Here is a 25,160-nt window from a genome sequence, read left to right as displayed (position 1 = left end):
CGTCACATGGGAATCATTTTCATTTCAATTTTACTCCCTGACCCCCCCCCCACCTCTTCACTGCTTTTTTTTATTTTTTTGTAAGAAAATATTTAAATTTTGGAAAGAATTCCATAATAGAAAAGATGGTCTTCCAAGAAAAATCTACAGGATTTTTATGAAATGGTAAAGTTTAAATTCAAAAAATACTTGCAAAATATTTTTATCAATTAATTCATTTCTCCTCACATGAAAAAATGTTTTTATAATTAAAAAAAAAAAAAAAAAAAAAAAAAAAAAACTAGGTAAATCGAATATTTCAGTCAACCAAAATATCTCATCTATATTGTACTCATTTATTGCAAACAAAAAGAATTGTCAGCATTGAATTTGGCTTTAAAAAGGTTTTCAATTCTCTGGTGCTTTCAAATGTAGAAATATTTAATTTCTTCTATCCACAATGTGTACGACTTTAGTGAATTTCAGTAAATAATGGATTACAAATTTGATGGTATATTTTTTAGCATAAATATTACTTTTTAAAAGATACTTGTGTTCTGCATAAAAATGGATAATAATTATTTACAGGTTGACCTTAGTTAACTATAAGATTCTCATTGGTCCAGTGGCAAAAGATGACGTTGGATTAAGATGGTCCTTACTTTTAGAGACAAGTTTGAATTCTGTTTGAATTTCAGTTTTCTATTTGTGGGTTTTTCTATTTTCCAAACTCATAGTTAATTATTATCATTTCATTTACATTAAAAACATATTGTTAGATTTGACTTCCATTATTTACTCAAATTCATTATGTGATTGTGTGTGTGAGAGAGTGTGGGGAGGGGGAGGGGGTCAGCTCATATATAATGCATAAGATCTGTCCTTGGACAAAATAATTTGGAAAAAAAAAAAAAAAAATTGGCATCAAATACTACCAACTATAAGGTCGGTAGTATTTGATGCCAATTTATATTCAGATGACTTACTAGACAGACAAAACTAAGATTTTCTCCACTTTGGAGGTTTACAGACAGATTCACCTTTTCAAATAACTAATTTTATTTATTGCTGTTTTAGTCAGTTGAATTCAAGCTCTTTCACAGACTGTCAAATGACTATTCTATTCAGATGTTAGAAAAAATTTCATCTTGTCCAATTTGAATCTTTGTGCAATATTCACTTTGTAATCTAGAATTACATATTTCAAATGTCGAACACCATATAGCATTGAACTTGTGGTGAAACAGCTATGAAGTTAGAGTTATTTCATCTGGCCACGATGTTGCTTTGATAGCATTGCACATGTTGCAAGTTTTGCCTCAGACCCAGCTTCAGTTGTAACAAGGATAGTTTTGGCAAATGTTCAACTGCAGTTGGTGACTTCAGATAAGGCTGAGATATTGCCATGTTCAGATTCAAACAAACTTTCTTTGCAAAATCAATTAAAATAACACTTTGGATACATTATGCAATGTTAGTATTGTGTTGCTGGTGGGGTGGGGGGGGAGACTATAAAAAAAGAGAAGGACAAAGATCTTGACACAGAGACAAGATAACATTCTAAATCTCGGGATGTGGAAAAGGTTTATCATGTGGGCGATGTCATGGCTATAATGACAAAAAAATAAATGTTGCACAAACTAAAAAGCGAGTCAAGAGTTTTTTTTTTTTTTAAATTTTTATTATTACATAAGCATCACCACTTATCAAGGCCCAGAAGCCACTCGAAGATAAGGGTTAAAGAGAGTAAAATTGGACAATATAGTAATTGTTAGCAATGGAAATTCGGTAAATTTGTTAATTTAATAATTTGTTTATGTTGGACTTGAAGAAAACCATATGTAGTCAGCTGGAAAGCAGGAAAATGGAAGACAGTTCCACAGGCATGCACTTCTAAGAAATAAACTTTGTTCGGGGAATCTACATTTAGGTTTAGGCAGAGATAAAGAGTGGGGGGAATTATTGATAGTGTTTTCAGCTGGACGAGTGTTTCTTGTGAAAGTTTGGTGAGGGAGGGGGGACTATAGATTGGAGCTCAGTCGAGTACTTGCCATGAAAATAATGATAAAGCAGAGACAAACTCACAGCATCTCTTTTGTAATAAAGGGGTTGCAGGGAAGAGAAAAGGACATCCCCTACCAGGCTATGAAGTCTATTTTGAACAATCAAGGCAGGATAAGTCCTTTCTAGCAGCTCCTGCCCAGATGTGGCGACAGTACTCCATCCTTGGACATACCTGGCTCTTATATAGATAGAGAATTGCATCAGTAGTGAGATATCTACTGGATCGATAGAAGGATCCCACCATTTTTCCAGCGTCCTTGGCAACGGAAGTGTACAATGTTATCAAAATATTTTGTCTGAAGATGCCAGCAATATAATTTGAGTAGAGTTAAGTGTTATTTGAACTGTCAAATAAATGAAGAAACTTCTGGATTAAGAAAAATCATTTTGGCTCCATCAATTAGACTCCCCCCTTCAAACAATCTAAATCCATGGAATTCTCATCTCTGAATAGGTACCTTATGATTAGTGACCAATTCTACTGATGTCTCACCTTAGATCCTTCAAGATGCTATACTATTGTCTTTATCACTCAGCAGTTTGGAGTCGTGAAACTCTTAAGTAGGTAGAGAAAAAAATATGTGTCAAAAAAATAAATAAATAAATAAACGTACCATGTTGGGGTACATTTACTATTACAATTCATTCCATTTTGACTGCATTTAAAATTCATAAACTATTTTTGTTAAGACATTCTTCTTGCATAACCAAAAATAAGTCTTTATTACTATACTAGCAACTTTTGCCTGCTCACCATGTGTTTGCAATTTAATTCCTTTTCCTGAAATCATTGAAATGAATCTAATCAATAAAAAAAAAAAATCCCTCTTTTCTTTCGGTAATAAAAGACAAAAAATCTAATCAATAAAAAAAAAAAAATCCCTCTTTTCTTTCGGTAATAAAAGACAAAAAATCTAATCAATAAAATAAGACAAAATTCTGTCCCTTTGTTCTATTTTACTAATAAGAATATTTTTACACTTATATTTTAATTGAAGAAATTCTTTCCTTTCTTTTTATTATTATCATATATTATCGCCTTCTTATTTGCGCATAAAAATTAAATTTTCATACATGATTATTAAAGTGAGCTAGATACACAAATTCATGTTCATTTTAAAGATAGGTTGGATTATACAGAAAAATATGAACTGTATTTTTTAACACTTTTCTTTTTTCTTCTTTTTTATTAGTCTAAATTTTTGTTATAAACAAACCCTAAATCTTGATTATATGATATAAAAAAAATCTGAAAGATGGATCAACTGGGAAAATGTAAGCCAATATTGGCAAAATTACCTCTTTAAAAAAGAACAAAGAAAAGGGGGAAAAAATAATGAAGATACAAGAAATGAAAATAAAAAAGGAGTGGTCATTTAGTTCAACGTTTTGGTGCCTAGTTAAAAGTAAACTTAAAAAAAAAAAAAGTGTTGCTACGGTGATATGCCTCATTATCGAATTTGTAGTCTGGGATCGAGTCACTCTGTATATTTACATACATGTTTACAAACAGATTATGTAAATTAGATGGTGTTTATAAATTTTGAAAAAATCTTTTCATCGGTTGACATTTCGATCAATATGACCTTCAGATGTAGAATGTTGAACATCATGAACGATATGTACAAAACTGAAAAAATAGACAAAAAAAAACAAAAACAAAAAAAAAAACGACTAACTTTCTGGCTGTCTTTGTTGCTCTCTGCATCATCTTTTGAATCTTTATCTTTTTTCTTCTTTTTCTTTCCCTCTGGTTGTTTTGCTTTGTACACCCAAAGTTCAGACTTTTCCACGAGGAGGCGTAGTTCATCTAGGTCCCGCTTAATTTGTTTGTAATTTTCCACGTCACTTGCAGATACCAGCAGTTGTACCTTCACAAAACAAAGTTAAAATTTACTATTTTTTTTAGAAAATGCAAATATTGACAAGTTTTGTTTCCTAAATGTAACCGTGCAGTTTCCTTTATTTTTTTTTAAGCATTTCACACAGAACAGTCGAGTTAGAATTGAAGGAGTTAATAAGATTGAAAAGTAGGGCAGTCAAAAAATTATTTTCGTTACTTTGATTTTTAAATAAAAAAGTAAAGAAAATAGATTTCAACATGGTCCACAGTAGTTTAATGTTCTTTGTACTTATTTGATGAAAGATTTAATGTACTTTTTACTTCTAACTAATCTAAAATTAACAACTGAATCAAGTTTGGAATCTTTATTATACAATCAAGTATCGACTTTCCATACAGGACTTCAGCTGATTCTTCCATCACTCATACTATATAATACTTTGCACTTCGCCATAAAAGCAATAAGCACCAAAGAGTATGCAACAAGTGGATACTAAAATATTGATAAAGATTTGCTTACTTGTTTAAATGCCTGAAGAACTTCTTGCCGTTGACTGAAATGTCTGAATAATAGCTGGAGTGCCCCTGACACAACTGCAGGGTAATTGTGCATGACCAAATTGAGCAGAACACGCAGGAACATTTTACCACCTTGACCATCTAAGTCAAGTTCAGCTGTCTCAGCACTGAAACAATCAAAAAGAAATATTTCAAATTAAACAAGGATCATCAATTTTAAAAATGTTTTTGTAAATAAAATAATATTAATTTTATAAGTCAAAAATTTTTATTTTATAGTCACCAATGAGTTTTTTTAAAGGAAAAATCAAAAACCTTTGTGTTTCTATGTTTATTGTAGTCACTCAATTCAGGAAAAAAATTTTATACAAAATGAACTTGAAATTTAAATATTTGTAAATCTTTCAACCTATTGGAGAGCCAGGATTTTTATGAATTAATACAATCAATAATAATCGAGAAAAGATGCAATGAATTGAAAATGGTAGTATATCTACCATTTGATAAAAAAAAAGTCTAAATCAAAAAACAAGACTGATATTTACAAACTGAACCATAAGGCAGACAGAGATAGGTAATATGTTGATTAAGTGATGAACACTGAAATCAAACCTAATAAATATAAATCATTTTTGTAATAATATCAATTCATTTGAGTAAAAGTTTAGTACATCACAAAGATTTGGTAAAAAATAAATACAAACCTCCCTCCAAAAACATCCTCTGCTTGTGCTCCAATACTTTCTAGAGCCAAACCTATAGAGAGAGAGAAGGAATCTGATAAAATTTTGTTGATCTTAGTCATGGTAGTCTGCTCAGGTCATTTTTCTATGACAAATGCTTGAGAAAAGACTTTTTGATAAACCAAATTCTGAATAATACATTTACTCAAACGAACTCAGAAAAGAAGCCATTGATGTCATTAAATGAAGGTGAATCATCATGGAAAAATGCATCTTTCGAATATCAACAGTCAAGTATGAATAAACTCAAATCACAAGAACTAACCGTGACTATCAGAGTTGGGCAAGTTACGTTTCCACTGTCCGCTTTGTCAATCACTGATTTGTAATTTCAATACTAGTCTGTCATGAGGTTTCATGGAAAATAGATCACATTCTCTTCATAATCTGAATATTGTCCAATTGACTACTGTACACTTTAACCTTTATCCTTGAGTGGCCTCTAGGCCTTGGTAAGTGGTGATGCTTATGTAAAAAAAAAAAAAAAAAAATGTGGCCTGCTCCTTTTTGTAGTCAATAGTGAACTTTATCAGTGATTTTAAGCATCATAGAAAAATTACACAGGGTAATGCATCATATTGAATGACAACTGTTAATCTACTTTTGAATCTGTCTAGATTGAAGGGTCACTTTCATATTTTTTTATAAATTAAAGGAAAAAAAAAGTCCTGCTCAGTAATGATTAATGACTATTAAACAAACAATGTTTCTTTGCTGGCGATGGGGCATTCTACTGGAGATCTTTTTAAGATTCTAACTGTCTCTTTAAGTGCAATTGTTTGTATTTCTCTTGCACTTGGTTCACCAGGTATATTCGCCTGATAACTTTTGAAATTTTTTTTCATTAGTCTGGTTGTTCCTAGAATGACTGGTATGATTGATACTTTCTTAAGATTCCAGTTTCTTTTCATAAGTCCTTGGTATTTTGTAATTCACTCCCTCTCAGCTCTGTTAAGGCCAGCATCATTAGGGACAATAACTTCAACTAAGGTTGCTACTTTCTCCCTCTTGTCCCATATCATGATGTCAGACTTAATAGCCCTGCTTTCTAGGTATGTAGCTGTAGGAATTTCATAGTCATAGTGGATGGTGTATGACATTTCCAACTGTTCTTTCTGGTACATGTTCCCAAAACTGCAACTACATTGGATATTGAAGTTTTTACAGATTTTCCAGTGGAGATATTTACACACTTCATTGTATTGCATTGTATAATAGCCGTCCCCAAACAGGACTTTATAATTGGATGTCAGGTGGCTCACACTCTCTACTTTTATGTGGCAGAACCTGCATTTGTTGTTATTGCTAAGACCACTCATCTTTTTCAAAGCATTTGTCATAAAGCCTTGATCTTGAGCAGTCATTATCAATCTCTCCTGATCATAGTAAAGAAATCCTTTTTTAAGCCAATCTACAGAGCCTTCTTTATATAATCCTGTGATAGTTCATCCAGGAAATATCTGGCATGTTGTTGGTTGGCCCATTCTTCCAGTTTTCTGCAATGGAAAGTTTTAGTATATTTTTGCTGGCTTGCTTTCTGCTTCGGTCTCATTTGTAAGATAAATGTTTGGCCAGTTTTGTGATGGAGGTAGTTCTACTGGCCCTCTTTTCTAGATGTTCATATACCATTTTAAGGTTTGGATTCTGGGAGCTTATCAGATATTGCTCACAAGAGTGGCTCGGTGTTAATGGTCAATCTCTGAAAAACCCATACCTCCTGCTCCTATACATTGATTTTGTATATTTCTCTGCACAATGTTAACATTTTTCTTGTTTTAGTGTCTAGCCTGTTAATGTCTCTCTGTGGCCAGTCAACAATACCAAAACTATTTACACCATAACATGGCAGTCACTTAGTTTTTGTTTGTGAGCCGTGTTTTGCAAATTTTTCTTACACGGCGCACATACTCTTTGCCTATTTTTTCTCTCATTCTGCCATGCTGGATTGCATCGTTTTCTTCTATGTCAAGATATTTATATTTTTCCTGCTCTTCTAGGTCTCTGATCTCAGTATTCTCATCAAGCTGCATGTTTTCTATATGGATCTTTTCCCTAGTTCTGATGGAGCACTTGGCACATTTGTCCTCACCGAATTTCATACCAATATCTTAAGATATGTACAATTTGTAATAGCTCACTTAAATTGGCATCTGAACTGGCATACAGCTTGAAATCATCCATTAAGAGCAGGTGGTGAATTTTTTTATTTGGGTCTTGTTGGCAATCCTGGCTCAGGTTGTAGACACTTCCATTTTTATTACGTAATTTGCTTAGCAAATCTACTGCCAAGCAAAATAGTAATACAAAATAGTAAGGGAGATGGAAAAAATCCCTCTTCAGTTTTTGTCATGGTTGTTTGCCACATCTTCATATGCATAGCTATGTTTGTTTTTTATTATCAGATGAATGTTATATCGATCAAGGCATTGCAGCATCCATGTATAGGATACACTATCATATGCCTTTTGATCATCGATCCAAACCATGCTTAGATGTCTTTGCCTTTTCCTACAGTCATCAAGAATGGTCCTGTTAATCAGCAATTGGTCCTTGGTACCTAAACACTTCCTCCTGCATCCTGTCTGTTCTTTTTCCAGGTATGCTCCAGAGGAAACGTGGTGATGGATGCTGTCTGCAACAAGGCTAGTGAAGAGTTTGTAAGTGATAGTGAGACAGCAGATGGGCCTGTACTTGCTAGTGCATTGTGTCTTAACTGCTTTAGATATGAGGATAGTATCACCTTTTAATAGCCATGTTGGTGTGGCCTCTTCACCCATCATCAGTCTAGTGAAGCAGCTACCATAATGAATATGGAGGGTTGTAAATTTTTTAAGCTAGAAATTAGATAAATTGTCAATTTCAAGTTCTTTGTTATTCTGGAACTAACTTTTGTTTTACCATTCCAGATGTTATCTTTGGTTCCCACATTACTGGCTTGTTTTCATTTGTTCGAGCTATATCTAGGATCCAATGGGCCTCTAAGTTGCTATGTCCCTCATCTTCAAATAGGCCTCCAATGCTCATCTGGGTCTTGCTTTTCTCTTATGTTTCTGTAGAATAGCCGTGCATTACTCCTGAAGAGTTTATTATCAGATTTTACCTTTTGTTTGTTCTCCATTATTTGGATCTTTTTGGAAAGTGCTGGTATCTTGCCTTCCAGTTCTTTTGTAACTTTTTCCATCTCCTATTTTTCATGATATTGAAAACTGAGCCTGCAGATATTCTTTAATCACCATCGCACTGTAGGAGCAATAAGGTATTGTCTTATCTGAAGTAATTCCTTTCTACACTGGTTCAGTTGATTTTGGAACTTCCTTTTCCTTTTGTCATATTTTTTTCTGTTTTTGGAATTGAGGAAGTGTTTTCTGACACTGTAGGGTCCTGCAGCATATGTGGTTTGATTCAGCTTTGCGAGGGATGCGTTTAGAGAAATAAGTCTTTTGAGAGCAAGATTTATGTTTTTAATTACTGCCTTGGTCGCTCATGAAGCTTGGATTTTTGGCAGTTTAGGTCTTTCATGCTGATCAATGGTGTTACTAATTTCTTCCTCCAATGTCAGTTATTCATCATTCGCCTCTTACAAATTTTGAGGCAATGGCGGTGGTCCAGGTGTTGACAGTGGTGAGGAAAAACTAGGTTTCATTGATGAGCTATTTGGTAGTATTGAATAGTCAGCTGATGGTGGTGGGAAATCTGACACGGAGCTACTTGGTAGAGGGAGTCGTGATGGTGAAGAAGGTCTGTGTCTTTCAATTCATGCGTGTGTGTGTGCGCATGAAATGAATAGAAGTGTGAAATACACTATCAAACATACTTTTACATATTTATAAGTTTAGAAGAGAAAATAAATATTAATTTAAAAAATTGATTTTTAAATAAGCTTTGGAAATCATTAAATAAAACTGAAAAAAATCTTAACTCACCATCTGTGTCTTTGGGTGCATTGTTCTCATTAAACTCTCGTTTAAATATCGTCAGCAAACACGTAATTCGATAGTCCAGACGTACATGAAGAATGAACTGCAAAGAAAACAAAAATATTAAAAGATATTCTTCTCAGTAAAAACTGATTTCCATGAAAACTTCATTATTTTCAATTGTTTGACAAATGTTTATTTTTAAAAAATAACTTTATCCCTACTTACAAATGGGACGAAAAAAAAAAAAAAAAAAAAAAAAAAAAAAAAAAAATGGACAAATGTATTTATATCATATAGTATCAGTTTTTTAAATCCTGGTAAACTGAAAAACTCCGACAGCATTGCGAATAAAAAAAAAAAACAACTCAGGAAAAATCCAAGACATGTTAGTTGCTCTCTACAACCTCACACACTTCCAAAAATTATTTTTCTCGGAAAAATTAACATTGTTTCCATTTAAGATTTGAGTTCAAAGATTCTATCTATTTGATTCCTTTTACTGATCAGTTTTGGAACTCCAATGTCAGGAGTTAGTGTAGCAGGAATGTTAAATACATCCGTTAGCATTTTTTTGCATGCAAAACTCTAATTTCAAGAGTAGGAGATGCATGGAACGGACACATCCTATTTATTGTAATTCCACAAAGAGATGGTACTAGATAACAATAACCTGAAGGTAGTCGACTTTCTGCTATCTAGGAAATATACTCAGTGCAGATGATGGATGTGAGCTCAGTATATTCATAAGTGTGAAGGCAGTATGGGTGAAATTTCATGAACTGTTGTCTCTGATAGCGTCGCAAGCTATTTACATTCATTCAAGCTGTATAGTACCCATGTGAAGAATGTAATGCTATATGGCAATGAATGGTGGATCCTTACACAAAACTACTGCTGGACCGTAGTGCAATAACAGATCCATGATTAGATGGTTCTGCAATATGACATCTGACCAAATCTAACAATCAGAAAAATTGTTAAAAGCACTACATTTGCTAAGCCTAGGGATTATCCTTAAAACAAATTAGTTAGGCTATAATTGTCATGTGAAGTGTTCATCTTCATTGATAAACCACAGTAGAAGCATGGATGCCTTAAAATTGCAGGAAGGTTGATTAGCTAAAGAAAACTTGAAAACAAGTGATTAGACAAGATTGCAGAGAGTAGAATTTGGTGGAGGCAGTCGAGTTGCTGAACCATGAGAACTGGAGTGAGCTTACATATTATCAGAAAACGTCTGACAATTGAACAAGGGAAACACAAGTTATGTTAGTAAATTGTCTCTTATGCTCTAATTTTGTACTATGTATGAGGGTTGCTCCAAAACTTTTTTTTTTTAATTTAAAAGTTGAAGAGCTCTGAAGATGAGAGTGGTACCATTAAAACGAGTGATCTTTTGTGCTCTGGAATTTATTTTTCTACATCGTCACTATCATTCTTAATGCACTTTTGCCAGCGATGAACAATGGCTCTGCATGGGCATCCAGAGCGCACTTTGTCTATAAGGGTCATTCCAAAAGCAAAGCCTCCTATGTTTTTGAATTTAAAAAAAGATGAAGAGCTATGAAGATGGGAGTGATACCATTAAAAAAAGCGACCTTTTATGCTCCAGGAATTTAATAACACATTTCGGCTTTTGACACATGTCCATGACAGGTTTCTTTCTTAGAATCTCACACCCTCAATATCTGCAACAGAGATGAAACTTTCAAGTCATGAATGCGTAAATTAAATAATCATAACAATGCAATCCTCTCTGATCCAATCAGGTGGAATAATAAAAAAAATAGGAGGCATTACTTGTCAAACACCCTGTGTATCATATTAATGTTCACATTCTTATGGTAATAACACCCTCCCAATATTCTTTTCCTCTTCCAAATGTCGAGGAAATATTTATCTCCAAAACTGAAAGATTTAGTTGACTTTTGATATTTTTTGTAGCCATTTTTGTTTTCATTCTGGCAATACACTGATCTAACTTTTTACAAGAATATTTGGGTGTGATAACATTATTATTATTATTGCTTAAAATCTACTCTTGTAGTTTTTCTTTGTCTGAAGAAAAATATATAGAGATTAAATGAAAAGTAAATTATTTTCATATAGGTAACTAAAATAAACATCGATTTGAAATTGCTGTAAATAGCTTTGATAGTATTGTATGTATATATTATTTGGAAAAGGAAATTAAATCCTTAAAAATACACAATATATATATATTAAATTGAAAGTAAATCATTTTCATATAGGTAGCAGTATGCCAATAAATGAAACATGAACTGGAAATTTTACTTGCATACAAACTTGAATTACCTGCAAGATTGTAATGATTTTTAGCTTGGTATCCATTATGAGTGTACAGTTTTTATCGCCACTTTTCTTGGACAACATGTGGGCTGGTAATGAAGTTTTATCTTCAGCTTCTGGAAATAAATAAAAAAAATAAAGAATGAAAACAACTATCATTTTTATAAATATAATGCAGAATAAATTAAGATAAGTCATTTAAGAAATGAGAGATTTCTATTGGTTATAATTCAAAAATAAAATACTTGATTAAAGCAGATAAAAAAAATTATTAATTTCAATGTTGCCTGCAGAGGAACACAGAAAAATTAAATGATTGAGAGGAAATTTCAACTTTTATTAAAAACTTATTTTCTTTTTGAATCTAAAAATCAAAATAGAACCCCACAAAAATCTTAATTAGAAACAATTGGAATGTCTATATCAAATCTAAAATTATTAAGATAACATTTTTAATAGAGTATGTTTTTTAATGGGTTATCTTATTACTTAATTCCAGATATTCAGCAATACTGCTATTTACTAAATTTATTTCATTTTAAGTCATTTAATTATTTAAAATAAATTATTTAGAGTGAATAAAATGTCTTGGTTGAATCATCTTACCATCAACTTGCAACTTGGCCACACGTAACTCATGATCATTGGGAACATAGTCTAAAGTGATTAGCAATGTTTTTGTCAATCTTAAGAGATCACTGAATGTATAGAAGCCAAAATAGATCAAATATCTGGCTAAATTTACAACCTACAAAAGAAAAGAAAATAGTTTGAGAATAAAAAAAAAATATATTTAAATTATGAAAAATGCAGACTCCATTTTAATATTTTATCTGGTAAGAATTTTTCTGCAAGAGCACATAACCTGTCAAGGAAAGCACTACCTTTAAAGAATATGAACAAACATTTCTTATGAACCATTTCTTTCTCAAAACGTTTTACTGAAGATTTAAGTTTTTTTGTTTTTTTTTAATCCTTTTGGACAATATAATCTCCAACCTTCTTCAAACTTAGGAATCTTCATGTTGATATTAATAATCAGTTATGTGACAATTTTCTGAAGATTAAAAGGTCTAATCTTTTATTACAGGTGATAATAACACTTCTATCCAGTCATGGTTGATGGAACAAGACTAATTTATCTCCATGAATTTAATAAAAGGTTCAGTTCAAAATTCCATACAGATTTCTCAGTTAAAAAAAGAAAAGAAAAAAAAAAAAAAAAAGCACTTGTAGCAAATCTGAGATTTAATCGTCTAAAACATTGTGAAAACGAGGACCAAGATGAAAATAAAAGTCTGAATAATCCCCCAAAACAAGTCTTGATGAGTGACAAAAGTATGACAATTATTTCCATTGATTTTATAAATTGCTTTACATGAATTCATCTCATACAAGTTACATTCAATATAGGTTCATAATATTAGGTAAATCTAATGTCATAAAATAAGCTTTAATATTTAGCATAACATATTTTGTGATAATCTTAACCTGCCTTAAAAAATATAACCAAAAATAAAACAGTACTAAATACAGAGTAATTAAACCTATTTTCTCCTTTTCTATATAATTTCCTCCTCCTCATTTAGTGAGCATGCATCCTACAATCTACAACCCTGCTCTCACTAAATACATGCAAGCACATTATGTTTACTTATGTCTTTCTCATAAATGCTGGATAGGCAAATTTTCAAAAGGACAATAGTAAGTGCATCTGCGAAAAGACATAAAAAAAAGTCTTACATGCCCAAATAAGGAATGCTTTGCTGATCATTCAAGTGTACATAAATGCTACAAACTAAAAAAAAAAAAAAAAAAAAAAAAAAAATATATATATATATATATATATATATATATATATATATATATATATATATATATATATTAATGGCCACATAATTTCCAAGAGATCATATTGCTAGGCCTTGCATAAAATGTCTCCCAACTAAAAAAAGGTATCTTTGCCAAACTTGGTGAAGTACGAAGCTAAATAAAGAAAGAGGTAAATATGGAATCTTCTAATCTAAACAGAATGCTAACAAAGCTGAAAACGATCTAAATTTTCCAGTAAAAAATTAAATAGTCATGTATTCATTACAGATAAGATTGAATTTCCCAAGAAAAGTTGTTGCATCTATTCAGTGTAAGTTTTGTCAGAAGGGAATTCACAGAGTAAGAAAGGAAAGAATAGACTGGTGTTGAGAAATTATTTTCAGGAAAGGAAATGCAAAAACGACCTCAAGTACATAAAAAGAAAAAATAAAAGCTTTTTATTTCAAACTAGTGGGGGGTACCCGGCATTGCCCGGGTGTTTGGAGGTGTGTGTGTGTGGGGGGGGGCGTTTTAATATTATATAAAAAAAAAAAAAAAAAACACAATATTATAAAAAATTGGAAAAACCAAAACAAAGCAAAACCGCGAACAAAAGTAAAGAAAAAAAAAAGGTGTAAAAGAGGAAAAAAGGTTTAGGTAGGAAGACAGGCTCAAACCCAAAGCATCGAGGCTAAGGTGGAAAAAAAATGTCTGACACGTTACCTCTACACCAAAAAGATACAATTGAGAATGGATAAAATTAACCCTTTAAAAACACTTACAATAGTTGAAACTAACGTCAACGTTTTCTAGGTCAAACATGACGTCATTGTTGTAATAGCAGGAGGAGGCCAAGTTTAGGGTGAAGGAACAACCACACACATTTTAGCTTTTATATTTATAGATGCCCCCCCCCCCCGCCCTGGTTTAGCTAATATATGACATGTAAAATTGAAAGGAATAAAAAAAAACAAAACAAACGTGAAAGAATACCAAAAGAAAAAAAGAGAAAAAGAAAAACCCAAAAAGTTACCGTGTAAAATGCAAATATGTTTATTTAAATCTAATTTTTGTTTTTTTTAAATGGAAAAGAAAATTCAAAAAATAAAACTTAACATGTATAATGAAAATATGTTTATTAGATTTTATTTATTTTTCTTTGTTTCAATGAAAAAGAAAAAAAATGAATAAATAAAACCAGAAAACTGACAGTGTTTTTTTATTTTTTTTTAATGTTGGTTTGTCGCTGTCAACCAATTTGAATGTCGTCCGATTCCAATATCGATAGCATAATAGTAATTGTGCTAATGAAACTCTCAGAAATGCAATGTATAGAAATGAATAAGTAACTAATCTGAAAATAGGAAGTCAGCTCTCCCCCACTAGTATCACGTATGAAATCAGTGCAAACATAATAGAAGTAACTAGACAGTAAATAAAATATTAAAGCAACTAATCAATGCAAGATTTGAAGAACGCTGATGGCTGTGTTAAAGTTTCTTGTAAAAACTGGAATCCAATGTTAGTTTGTTTCGTTTAAGTAATCCTTCGAATCGCAACCCCCCACCCCCTACAAAAAGAGAAAAAATATAAAGTAAGGAAAAAAAAGGGAAAAAAAAAAAAGAAATTTATAAAATGGCACAAGTAACCCACAAAATAACTGGAATGTAAAGTCGCGTTTCACCCAATGGAAAATTGCCAATCCATATTTTTTTAAGCAACTAAGAACTCAAACCGGTGTTCCTCGTATATTCTCCTGTGGACGTATCCGCAACGGTGTTAAGTGGTTGCGGGCAGAGTATGAATCGAATAGAGAGAAAAGATTTTACAACTTCCATTGATTCTAACCGATTGTGGCAGCGAACTCTCACGAGAAAAAAATATAGAAATGTACGAATATCAAGAAACTGTAAGGGTAGTAGGCCTATAGCACACCTCAGATCCTGTGCTGAAGTGTGGGGACATTACATTTGAATGTAATGTCGTGATTTTTAATCCTATTAAGGTCAAACTCACATGGGAAAAAATTAGTTCATTTTATTTATATAGAAATTAATGTCAACACAACTAAGTTATATTTTTTCATTACAAACAAAATTATGCATACATACCCCACCCCATCTTGTTATTTTATATATCTTTTGTTATTTAAATAAATCAAAATTATTCTAAAGCTCTGTGTTGATCAGTCACTATATTTTTTTTTGTCAATATTTAAACCTGAGTAAAATTATTATTTTTAACAGGATTACATTTTTGGTCCCATTTGCACAGGGTTGATTTTGCAGTGCAATAAAGCATTTGGCAATCAACCATTTGTAAGGATAAATTTAAATTTATAGTGGGAGGAAAGGCTTTAATTTGCTGTCTTGAAGCAGCAAGTTCCTTGCTATTTTTATTGATTGCTTATGTCCGATTTTGTAGCAATCACCAATCAGATTAGTCCATTCTGCGAAAGTTTCTTGTATAAAAGAATTTCTTCAGCAACAGATTGCCATTTTCTGGTTCAAGAATTGGTTTGAAATTTTTGTAGATTAAACAATTTTTGCAAATGTACCAAATTATGATTAAAGATTAGTGTTTTTAAACTACTTAAAAATAACCCTCCCAGTCTATGCCGCAACGCCCCCTCCCCCTTGTATAAGTTAATCTCTTTCTTACTTGGTTTGCTCAAACATTTTTGAAGGGCAAGCTTTAAGTTAATATAGTTAAGGGAAATATTTTTAAATAAATAATCTAAAAAAAAAAAAAAAAAAAAAAAAAAAAAAAAAAAAAAAAAAAAAAATTAAATAAGTTATATTACATTTTTTTTCTTTTTTCAAAGATGGGGAGGAATGTATAATTGATAAGTTTGGGAGTATTTCAATTAACTTGGTTTGGAATTGAGTAACAAACAAAATCAGTGTTTATTAAAAATGAAACTGAAATATATCAAAAACTAGCTGTACCGAGCCACATATTGCTGTGGCTCAGTTTGTTTAAATAGAAATACAAAAAAAAAAAAAAAAAAATAATTAAAAATGTACTTTAAATTTACTGAGTATATTTATTTTATAAACAGTGGCATTCTGTAATGTTTATATACACTTTTTTTTTTCAATTGTTGTAACAACATTTTTTTTTTGAAAACATACACACAACACAAACAAACGCATGCACAGACTATAAATAGAACCATTTGCGAAGCATGTTTTTTTAATGTTCTCAATACTTGTGAATACACAATATTTTGAGACTTAAATTAATGTTTATAGCAAATACCCAGCGAATTTTGTAGTGTAAAACACACACAAGACAGTAAAGACCTAACCCTGAAATGAACTTGACAGTGTGTGAAGTAATGTCTGATAATGATGCCATATTGTACTTTTAGTAACCTTCCATTTATGCAGCACAGAATTGGGTTCAGGAATATGAAAATTATCAGAGTGCAGCCAATCAGAATGGCCGGAATTTGGGGAGGGAGTCATTTATGAATTGGAAATCAGAAAGATTATGTTATGTCTATGTATCTATGGACCAGTTAGGATTGGTGTAATCATACTGTGGAAAATGTAGAATTGGTCCCAATGACAACTAGTAAGACTAAATATTTAGAGAAAAATAGGAACACCTTCCTCTAAAGATGTTGTGATTGTGATGGTGTTGCTCCTTGGATACAATGTAGCAAATGCTATATATATATATTATAATGATTGAATGTATCTATAATGGTGTCTGTAAGCTATATAAGATAGTGGCTATTAGGCTAGATGTATGGATTTTATATTTGGCATCTGCTGTTGCAAACCTACGATACTTCGGTCCAGAGAGGAATTTCTGCAGTCATTTTATTATATAGGAGAGGAGATTAAATATAATATTGTCCAAGAAATATGACAAATTTTCGCATGATGAACTAATTTGACCAGTCCTCACTTCAAGATGGATGGGTTTTTTTTTCTGACAATATTCGCCATAAATCAATTATATTCATCAAGAAACCATATTCAGCAATCATTAGGTAACCAAAAGCAAACCAAGTGTAAAAATAACGTTTTTGCCAATATAACTTATAACTTCCTTCAAACTTATGAATCTTTATGTTGTTTATGAAGCTTAACATTACCTTCTGGAAAGTCCCATTTTAAAAACTTTGTTTTTTTTTTTTTGTTTTTTTTTTTTTGTTTTTTTTTTTTTACATAGGCATCACCACTTATCAAGGCCAAGAGGCCACTCGAGGATAAGGGTTAAAGAGTGCACAGTAGAAATTGGACAATATAGTAATCATTAGTAATGGAAATTCGGTAAATTTGTTAACTTATATGGAACGGCTCATCAAGAACTTGTTTACGTTAGACTTGAAGACAACTATATTGTAGTCAGCTGGAAAGCAGGAAAAGTGAAGACAATTCCATAGGCGTGCAGTTCTAAGAAAGAAGATTTGTTCATGGAATCTACGTTTAGGTTTAGGCACAGATAAAAAGTGGGGGAAATTAGTGATTGTGTATTCTGGTAGACTTGTGAAAGTTTGGCGAGAGGGGGGACCATAGATTGGAGCTCAGCCGAGCACTTGCCATGAAAATAATGATAAAGCAGAGACAAACTCGCAACATCTCTTCTAAGTTCTGATTCTATTATTCAAAGTAGCACATACTACTCTCTTTTCAGGCAAACATTCTTCATCGGAAATTGTCAATGGCTGGATCATCATCATGAATAAAATACATAGACATTGGTACCAAAATATAGCTTTTTTTCTTTTTTTATTATGTTACATATATTGTCTACTGCGCCTGTACGAAAGAACAAAACCACTGTTGGCAGTACTATCTACTGCCATGTGGCGAATATCTTATCTCTTGTCTTCAGTATAATAATGGATTGCCTCTGCATATTAATATTTTTGTTTATACTTTTTCACTTGTGCTGAATAAAAATAATATGACTTCTATGCTTCATGTTTTTTATAACATTTATAAGTACTACATATATTGCTATTTCATTCAATGCTGACTATGTGAAAACTACCCTGAAGATAGAGAATTCAATATTTGTAATTTTAGATTGGTACTGACGATTATTTGTTTCTAGTTCAAGAAGAGTTTTACGTAGAAAAAAAAAGGAGACAATTCATGTTTTTCAGTAGAACTTATTACAAAAAATTAACTAACATAAGAGAAAACATTAATTCTCAAAACATTTATTAAACTCTCCCAAAACTGAAAAGAAATAATTATCAGTGACAATCTTAAGTGCATAAATTCTAGTTTACACATATTTTACTTTAAAAAAAAAAAAAAAAAAAAAAAAGATAAAAACCAAAACCAAAAATCTAACTTTTGACCTTTGGACTTTTAGAATGCAATAATGACATTAATAATAACTAGTAGGACCTGTGGAAATTCCACATAGGGGCTCATTCACGTAATATATTGATGTTGGCATTCTGTAGCTGCTCAGCATAAATGGAGATGCTGATATTATTGTAGCTCTTTTGTTAAAACTGCAAAAGTTTTTATCTAAGCTAGCAGGGATGCCGGCATAGCCCAGTTGTAAAGTACACTTAAATATGATATATTAATTCTTGCAGATTTCATATATATTATTACAGAGTTAATGTTCTATCGATTTTTACATATTATAAAGTTGCAATTTCAAAAATAAGAAAATATATCCATATGACTTGGCTGCATCACCTTGAATCGTAACTTATGAAAAAGTATATATATATTTATTTAATTATACAGAAGTTCAGAAAAAACATTGGTACCGTCGGTTTCAAGCCCAACATAAAGGGGACCAGTTAATGGTAAATCGTAAATAATGTTAGGCTCTCGTCAGCCATGTTACGATTTACCATTAAGTGGTCCCCTTTATGTTGGGCTTGAAACTGACGGTACCAATGTTTTTTCTGAACTTTTGTATAATTAAATAAATATGAAGCTCTTATATTGAAAAAGTTTTCTTTGTAATTGAGCACTTTGTTGGAATTCTTTCCCAAAAAAACAGTAAACAAATATATATATATATATATATATATTATAGGTTTAAACATTAGCTATGTTGAATAATGGATAAACTTGATTTCTGTTGCCTGATGAAGAACCTTTTTAATAAACCAATTGTTCTGAAACATTAGCATGTTCAGTGTAGTAACTATGTAATATTTGTTTATATAAATAAAAAATATATATATTACTTGAGTTCCTTCAACTATAATTGAAAGCGAAACCAAAACTTATAAAGAATTTTTTTATAAAATTATTTATATAAAAAAAAATAAAAAGATTAGTAGAGTGTCATCAGCTATAACCAAAAAAAGAACTTTTGATAAAATTATTACAAGAAATGGAAGTCCATAACAATTAAATGACAATTACTCAGAGGTAAGCGTAACACACAAAATAACACACACTATCCTATTAGTTTACATAGATTAAAATAATGTTATAACAAGTTGTAAGTTACTACTTACCTCATAAGTAAGTTTATTCTGTCCTTTGTCTTTCTGTGACCAGCTGTTATTCGAAAGGACGTTACTTAAATAATCTTCAACAAATTTCATTGTTGAGGCAAATTTGCTCTTCGTTTTTTCTTTTTCCACATCTTTACTCAAGTGAGTCTCATAACTGCGGAATAAAATCAAATCGAGTGAATTTTTTTTTACAAAACAAATCGGTAAAATGAAGAAAACATGGCAGAGGTAAGAAACAGGATTTCAGCAGTAGCACCATTCTCCCCTTCCCTCTAAAGTCAAACCCTTCTTCACCATGGTAGCAGGCAATGGCAATCTGGTAGCGTCAGAGCTGCTCAGCTAATAGAGTTCTAGTAAATATCCAGGAGGAATCAACATCAGGATCTGTCTTTCTCTGGTTATCTCTTCCTTTCTGTGTGATAAGTGTCTGGCAAGGAATTGCAATCCATAGAGTGAGGATTTATAACATTGCTTCTGTGCATGTGCAACCATCTTTTTTTTTTTTTACTAAGAATCATCATTTAACAAGGTTCAATGGCCACTCGAGGATAAGAATTAATGAGTGTCAGGTGGGCAGTGAGGCAACATTATGATGATTGTTAATGATGGTGGAAGTTTGGCAGAATCCTTTGTATGTTCTGACTTTGAATGTAGCAACTGGACCAGTTCACCCAATAGTTGTCTAATAAAGATGTGCGTGTGTGTTGTAAATAATTAATGCCAACTTACTCATCAATAGAAATCTGTTTAGGAATTTCAGACCACAGTCTTGCATATTTAACAGGAGTCACTGGTTCTTGAGGATCACGGTCAACATGCATATGGAGCATCAGGCGGCAAAAAGAAGCGCGAATATTGTTAGACAACATTTCATCTTCCATACACCTAGGAATAAAAAAAAAAAACTATCTTGTGTCAATTTTATTTAATAGAAATTGTTCCAGACAAGACATGAAGCCACTTGATGTCAGGAGTTAAAAAAATTACCATTTCAAGGTAAAAACTAGCAAATGATTTTATATGGATAGATTCAAAATGTGAGGACTAAAAAACAAAATAAAAGAAACGAGAATTACAAGGCTGCCGAAAGGAAACCTTGATCCATTTTCTACCCTTCATTATTAATCAATATATATATATATATATATATATATAAACTTCTGAAATCAAGAAACAATGTTTACAGTCACAAATATGTAAATTAATCTTTAAACTTTTTCAAGTTTAATTAAATAAATAAAACAAAAATAAGTGATCAATATCAAAAATCATAAGCAGAAAAACATTATCTAAATATTAATTTACTTGTATGCACATCCAGTGTCATAAACCTATCAACACAAACATTATTTAATGACAAATAAATTTCCTTCCTTTATAGTCACTCTTTATCAGTCAAAAAAAAAAAAAAAAAAAAAAAGTGTTGTGCATTGAATTTTCATAAAAAAAAAAACAAAAAAACATCTAAATGTTTTAAATCAATACTTTTTCAGCTTTAAAAGTTAAAGAATTTGGTACAAAATTGTTTTAAATTCGGTGTTATTTATTTTATTCATTTTATTTATGTGTTTTAAAAATTTTCAACTATCATGGAATTTCCATAGGTTCTGCTCATATACATTAATATATTAAAGTTGTTGCTGTGTTTACAAATTGTTTCTATGATTTGTCAATTAGACCGGCATAAACATATTCTGAAATTGCATTACCATGATTGCTTGGATAAATACATTTCATAGTGTGGGATTTTCACATTGGACAACTTTAAATAAGAAATAGGTTTTACTCTATATTAGAACTCCAGCCATTGCTGATTTCCTCATTAACTATGTCTTGTGAATACTATCCTTGAATATACATAATTCCAACTTCCACATATTTCAATTTATAAAAACTCTTCCTTCTTACATTACTCACTTTAAACCAGACAGCCACCTCAGAGATATTAGTTTTATTAAAAACAATCATCTAGTTACCAAATTTAAATTTCAAGTTTGTTTCAAGGCCAGTTATATAATGCAACATTATACTCATAGTAGAATTATTTGAAATTAAAGAGAATCAAAATAAAATATTTACCTGAGGATGAGATCAATATCTAATTGGGTGGAAAGTTTGTCAATGGCAAGATATTGCCTGTCTAGACACATATGTGAAAAGAGGTTTAATTGATGCCTGCAAATAAAATAAATTATAATTTGTGTATATATATATATATATATAATCAATACAAGTAATCAACGAACATTTTCTGAACAAAATACATTTATTATATGTAAAAAGGATTTGTAACTTTTTACAAAACTTTAATGGATAAAGTTAGCAGAATGTAAAATATTCTAATTCTTTTGAAACTTCTAAAAATTTAACTATAGAGTTTTTTTAATGTTTTTTTTAATTATATATGTAATATGTGCATATAGGTTTACAAATGTAATAATACACTTGGTGGGGATATCTATAGATTTTAGTTTTACTAGTAGCTTAGAATAAAATGATTTTTAGTATATTAGTACCAGCAATGGTAAGTTTTGAAGAAAAAAAAAAAAAATTAAAAAACTCGTTTTAGCATTGGAGAATAAGCATACATTTTTCTGATTTCGATATACGCCAAAATTCTGATTTTTCCAATTTCAATTAATCATTGCAATACTAATATGTATACAGTATACTATAAAGGATAAATAACCCAAAAGAATTGTAAAACCTAGAATACACTCATTAATAAATTTTACAACTGCTATTATTAAAAAAAAGCAAGTAATGACTTCAAGAAAAGAAAACTTTGGTTGTTATATCTCCCTTACAACTAGATGTTACTACTGACCGAGTTGACTACTTGCAATGTGTTAATGAGATAATGCTGGCGAATTGTTACAATGGAGATAAAGAATTCCATCAAAATGCTACACAATAGTTTCCATTTTTCTTGATACTATTCAAGTCACCACTTATCAAGATCAAAACTATACAGCATAATCACGTTGTCACACCAATTCTTGTTAGATCACCAAAATTAAGCAACGTTAGGCCTGGTTAGTAACAAATGGGTAACCATTTGGATATACCAGGCATTATATGTAGGAGAATGTCACCACTTTCCTGCAAAAACTGTCAAAACTTAACATTGTAATTTCCCCTGATTGGGATATACATGCGACTGGGAATCGCTTGTGAATTTAATAATCCCATGACACTTCCTCTGAATGATGAATCGGTTCAATATACCTAAAGTGAATACCATACAAGGTGAAAAGTCACTTGAGAATAAGGGTTAATGAGCTGGCAATGATTGCCATCTAAAGTACTAATAAAGATATGAGAGATTGGAAGATAAAATAAGAAATAAAAGTGAGAGCTACATGGAAAAGATGGAAAAAGTCCAAAGGAACATAAAAGAAATAGACAAAGCTGTGAACAACAGAACAGAATAAGAACAGATTTTTGTGATTATGTGATCACTAATCATTAAAATCCATTTTAAGGTAAAAATCTATCAGCCATATGTACACAATATGACGTATGGAAGTGAAACCTGAGCAGTAAAGATTGAAGATAGGTGTTGCATGGAGAAGTTACATAAGAATGATATGATGGAGGTGTAATTTCAATCTTAAAACCTGGCTTAGATCTGATGAGCTAAGAAAAATGTAAATCTGAAGATGAAGAAAGATGTGTGCAGATATGGCCATGTTGAAAGAATGGATGAGAGTTAGTAGATGTAGAACAAAGGAGTGGGGGGCAGGATCAATCAAAACAAAGGAAACCATGGGAATAAGTAATGAGAGAAAAAGAAATGAATAAAGATCTGGTCAGAGATAGAAATTGATTTCCAAACGAACCTAAGAGCCATCAAACACATGCCAGCATGTAAAATGGATATTAAACCAATTATGATGATGAATGATAGATGTATTACCTGTAATATTCCAATATATCTTGATCTTCATTGTTAATATTCTCAGCTTTCTCATAGGCTAATTCACGAATTGATTTCTGCCTTTCCCCATTATTCCAGACGAGGACAACTTCCTCCTCCTCGTGCATTGTCACGTATGACGTTGCTTCTCCATTAAGATGTGCTCCTTCTTCCATTTCTACTTCAACTTCAATTTCGGTTTTTACAAGTCTAAAAAGAGAAAATAATGTCATTCTTTGAAAGTATTTCTTTCTTTTCGCTTTTTTTTTTTTTTTTACACTATCTCTTTAAATATTTTTGTCTCATTTTTTCAGCTAATTTTTTGTATGAAACTTAAGAAATTAATCATTTTTAAACTAAAAAAGAAAATTTTTATATTTTGAAATTCATGCAGTGTTTATTTCACCTAAGTTAGACTATACAGCATAACCACATTAACATGTTAGTTCTCATTAAATCATCCAAGTTAATTCACATTAAGCCTGGGCAGTACCAGATGGGAGCCATTTAGGAATACCAGACATGTGGGAAGATGGTAATAGTTTCCTAAAAAAACTAAAAAATCGAATTATGGCTGACAACAGCAAATTAGAGGTTATCCTCTGTCTAATGTCTATGTTCTCAATGTCAGAAATATGAAATTCTGAAATTATAGTGCACAATGTACATGAATAGAAAAGAAATTGTACTTTTTAATAAATTATTTACATAAAATTTTATGTGAGATTGTGCATTTTTATAATTCTTGGATGCTATACTCAATGAAAAAGAAATTTTGCAAGAATTATTCAAAATTTAGAGACCCAATTTGTGAAACGTAAATGACGTTGCAAAATTTGTTTTTAATTCTAGAGAAATAGCGACAGCTAAGAGAGAATTTACTGAAACCACTAAAACACGCATCGAAGCACAAAAATTAGGAAATCGTGACTTCTGGAAAATCTACAACAGTGTAGTAAATAATGGGCACTAACCAACAATCACTATCAATCACCCCCACTACCCAGCAATCATGAGGTTGTTTGCTCAGCAACCGACAAGGCTAATATGCTTGCCAGCTGGTTTGTCTCGAACTCCACACTGGACCCTTCCAACCACCCCCTGCCTGACTTTCCTTTGCAGACAGACACCATGCTAGACAATCTAAAAATCACTCCTGCTCAGGTGCATGCTATCATAAAAAACCTTGATACTTCAAAAGCATGTGGACCTGATCTCATCCCAGCTGTGTTATTAAAAAAGTGCTCAGCCGAAGTAGCTCCAGTTCTCTCCAAACTCTACAACAAATGCCTTAATGAAGCATGTTTTCCGGGCTGTTGGAAAACTGCTTCTGTGGTACCAGTATTCAAGAATTCTGGCGAAAGAACTGACCCATCAAATTATCGCCCCATTAGCCTCCTCCCACTTTTCGCCAAAATATTTGAGACCATAATTAACCATGCTCTAGTCCGGCACCTTACAGATGCTAAACTTCTGACTGACAAACAATATGGATTTAGACAAGCCTGTTTCACAGCAGACATCCTCACTGTAATCTCTGAATGTATATACCATTCACTGGACAAAGTGGGGGAGGGCAGAGCGGTAGCTCTAG

The 25,160-nt window shown here is 31.6% G+C and overlaps 1 protein-coding gene across 14 annotated transcripts in view; it reads right to left on the bottom strand.

Moving 5' to 3' along the window:
• The window catches only part of LOC145249624 (inositol 1,4,5-trisphosphate-gated calcium channel ITPR1-like), a 385,709-nt gene that overhangs the window by 136,053 nt on the left and 224,496 nt on the right, over positions 1 to 25,160 (bottom strand). For all 14 annotated transcript variants that reach the window (XM_080111355.1, XM_080111359.1, XM_080111358.1 and 11 more), the window contains 10 exons: positions 23,567 to 23,776; positions 21,727 to 21,822; positions 20,377 to 20,532; positions 19,648 to 19,801; positions 11,985 to 12,126; positions 11,385 to 11,494; positions 9,072 to 9,168; positions 5,110 to 5,161; positions 4,407 to 4,572; positions 3,723 to 3,914 (listed from right to left, as the gene is read on the bottom strand). In XM_080111355.1, the coding sequence (XP_079967481.1) occupies positions 3,723 to 3,914; positions 4,407 to 4,572; positions 5,110 to 5,161; positions 9,072 to 9,168; positions 11,385 to 11,494; positions 11,985 to 12,126; positions 19,648 to 19,801; positions 20,377 to 20,532; positions 21,727 to 21,822; positions 23,567 to 23,776 (1,375 nt within the window). The remainder of the gene's footprint in view (positions 1 to 3,722; positions 3,915 to 4,406; positions 4,573 to 5,109; positions 5,162 to 9,071; positions 9,169 to 11,384; positions 11,495 to 11,984; positions 12,127 to 19,647; positions 19,802 to 20,376; positions 20,533 to 21,726; positions 21,823 to 23,566; positions 23,777 to 25,160) is intronic.

Source organism: Euprymna scolopes, chromosome 28, assembly GCF_053919585.1.
Source record: "Euprymna scolopes isolate OS-2025 chromosome 28, ASM5391958v1, whole genome shotgun sequence".
In the NCBI taxonomy this organism is placed as follows: Eukaryota; Metazoa; Mollusca; class Cephalopoda; order Sepiida; family Sepiolidae; genus Euprymna; species Euprymna scolopes.
The sequence above is the reverse complement of the archived record's forward strand: the minus strand, read 5'-3'. Positions and strand labels throughout refer to the sequence as shown.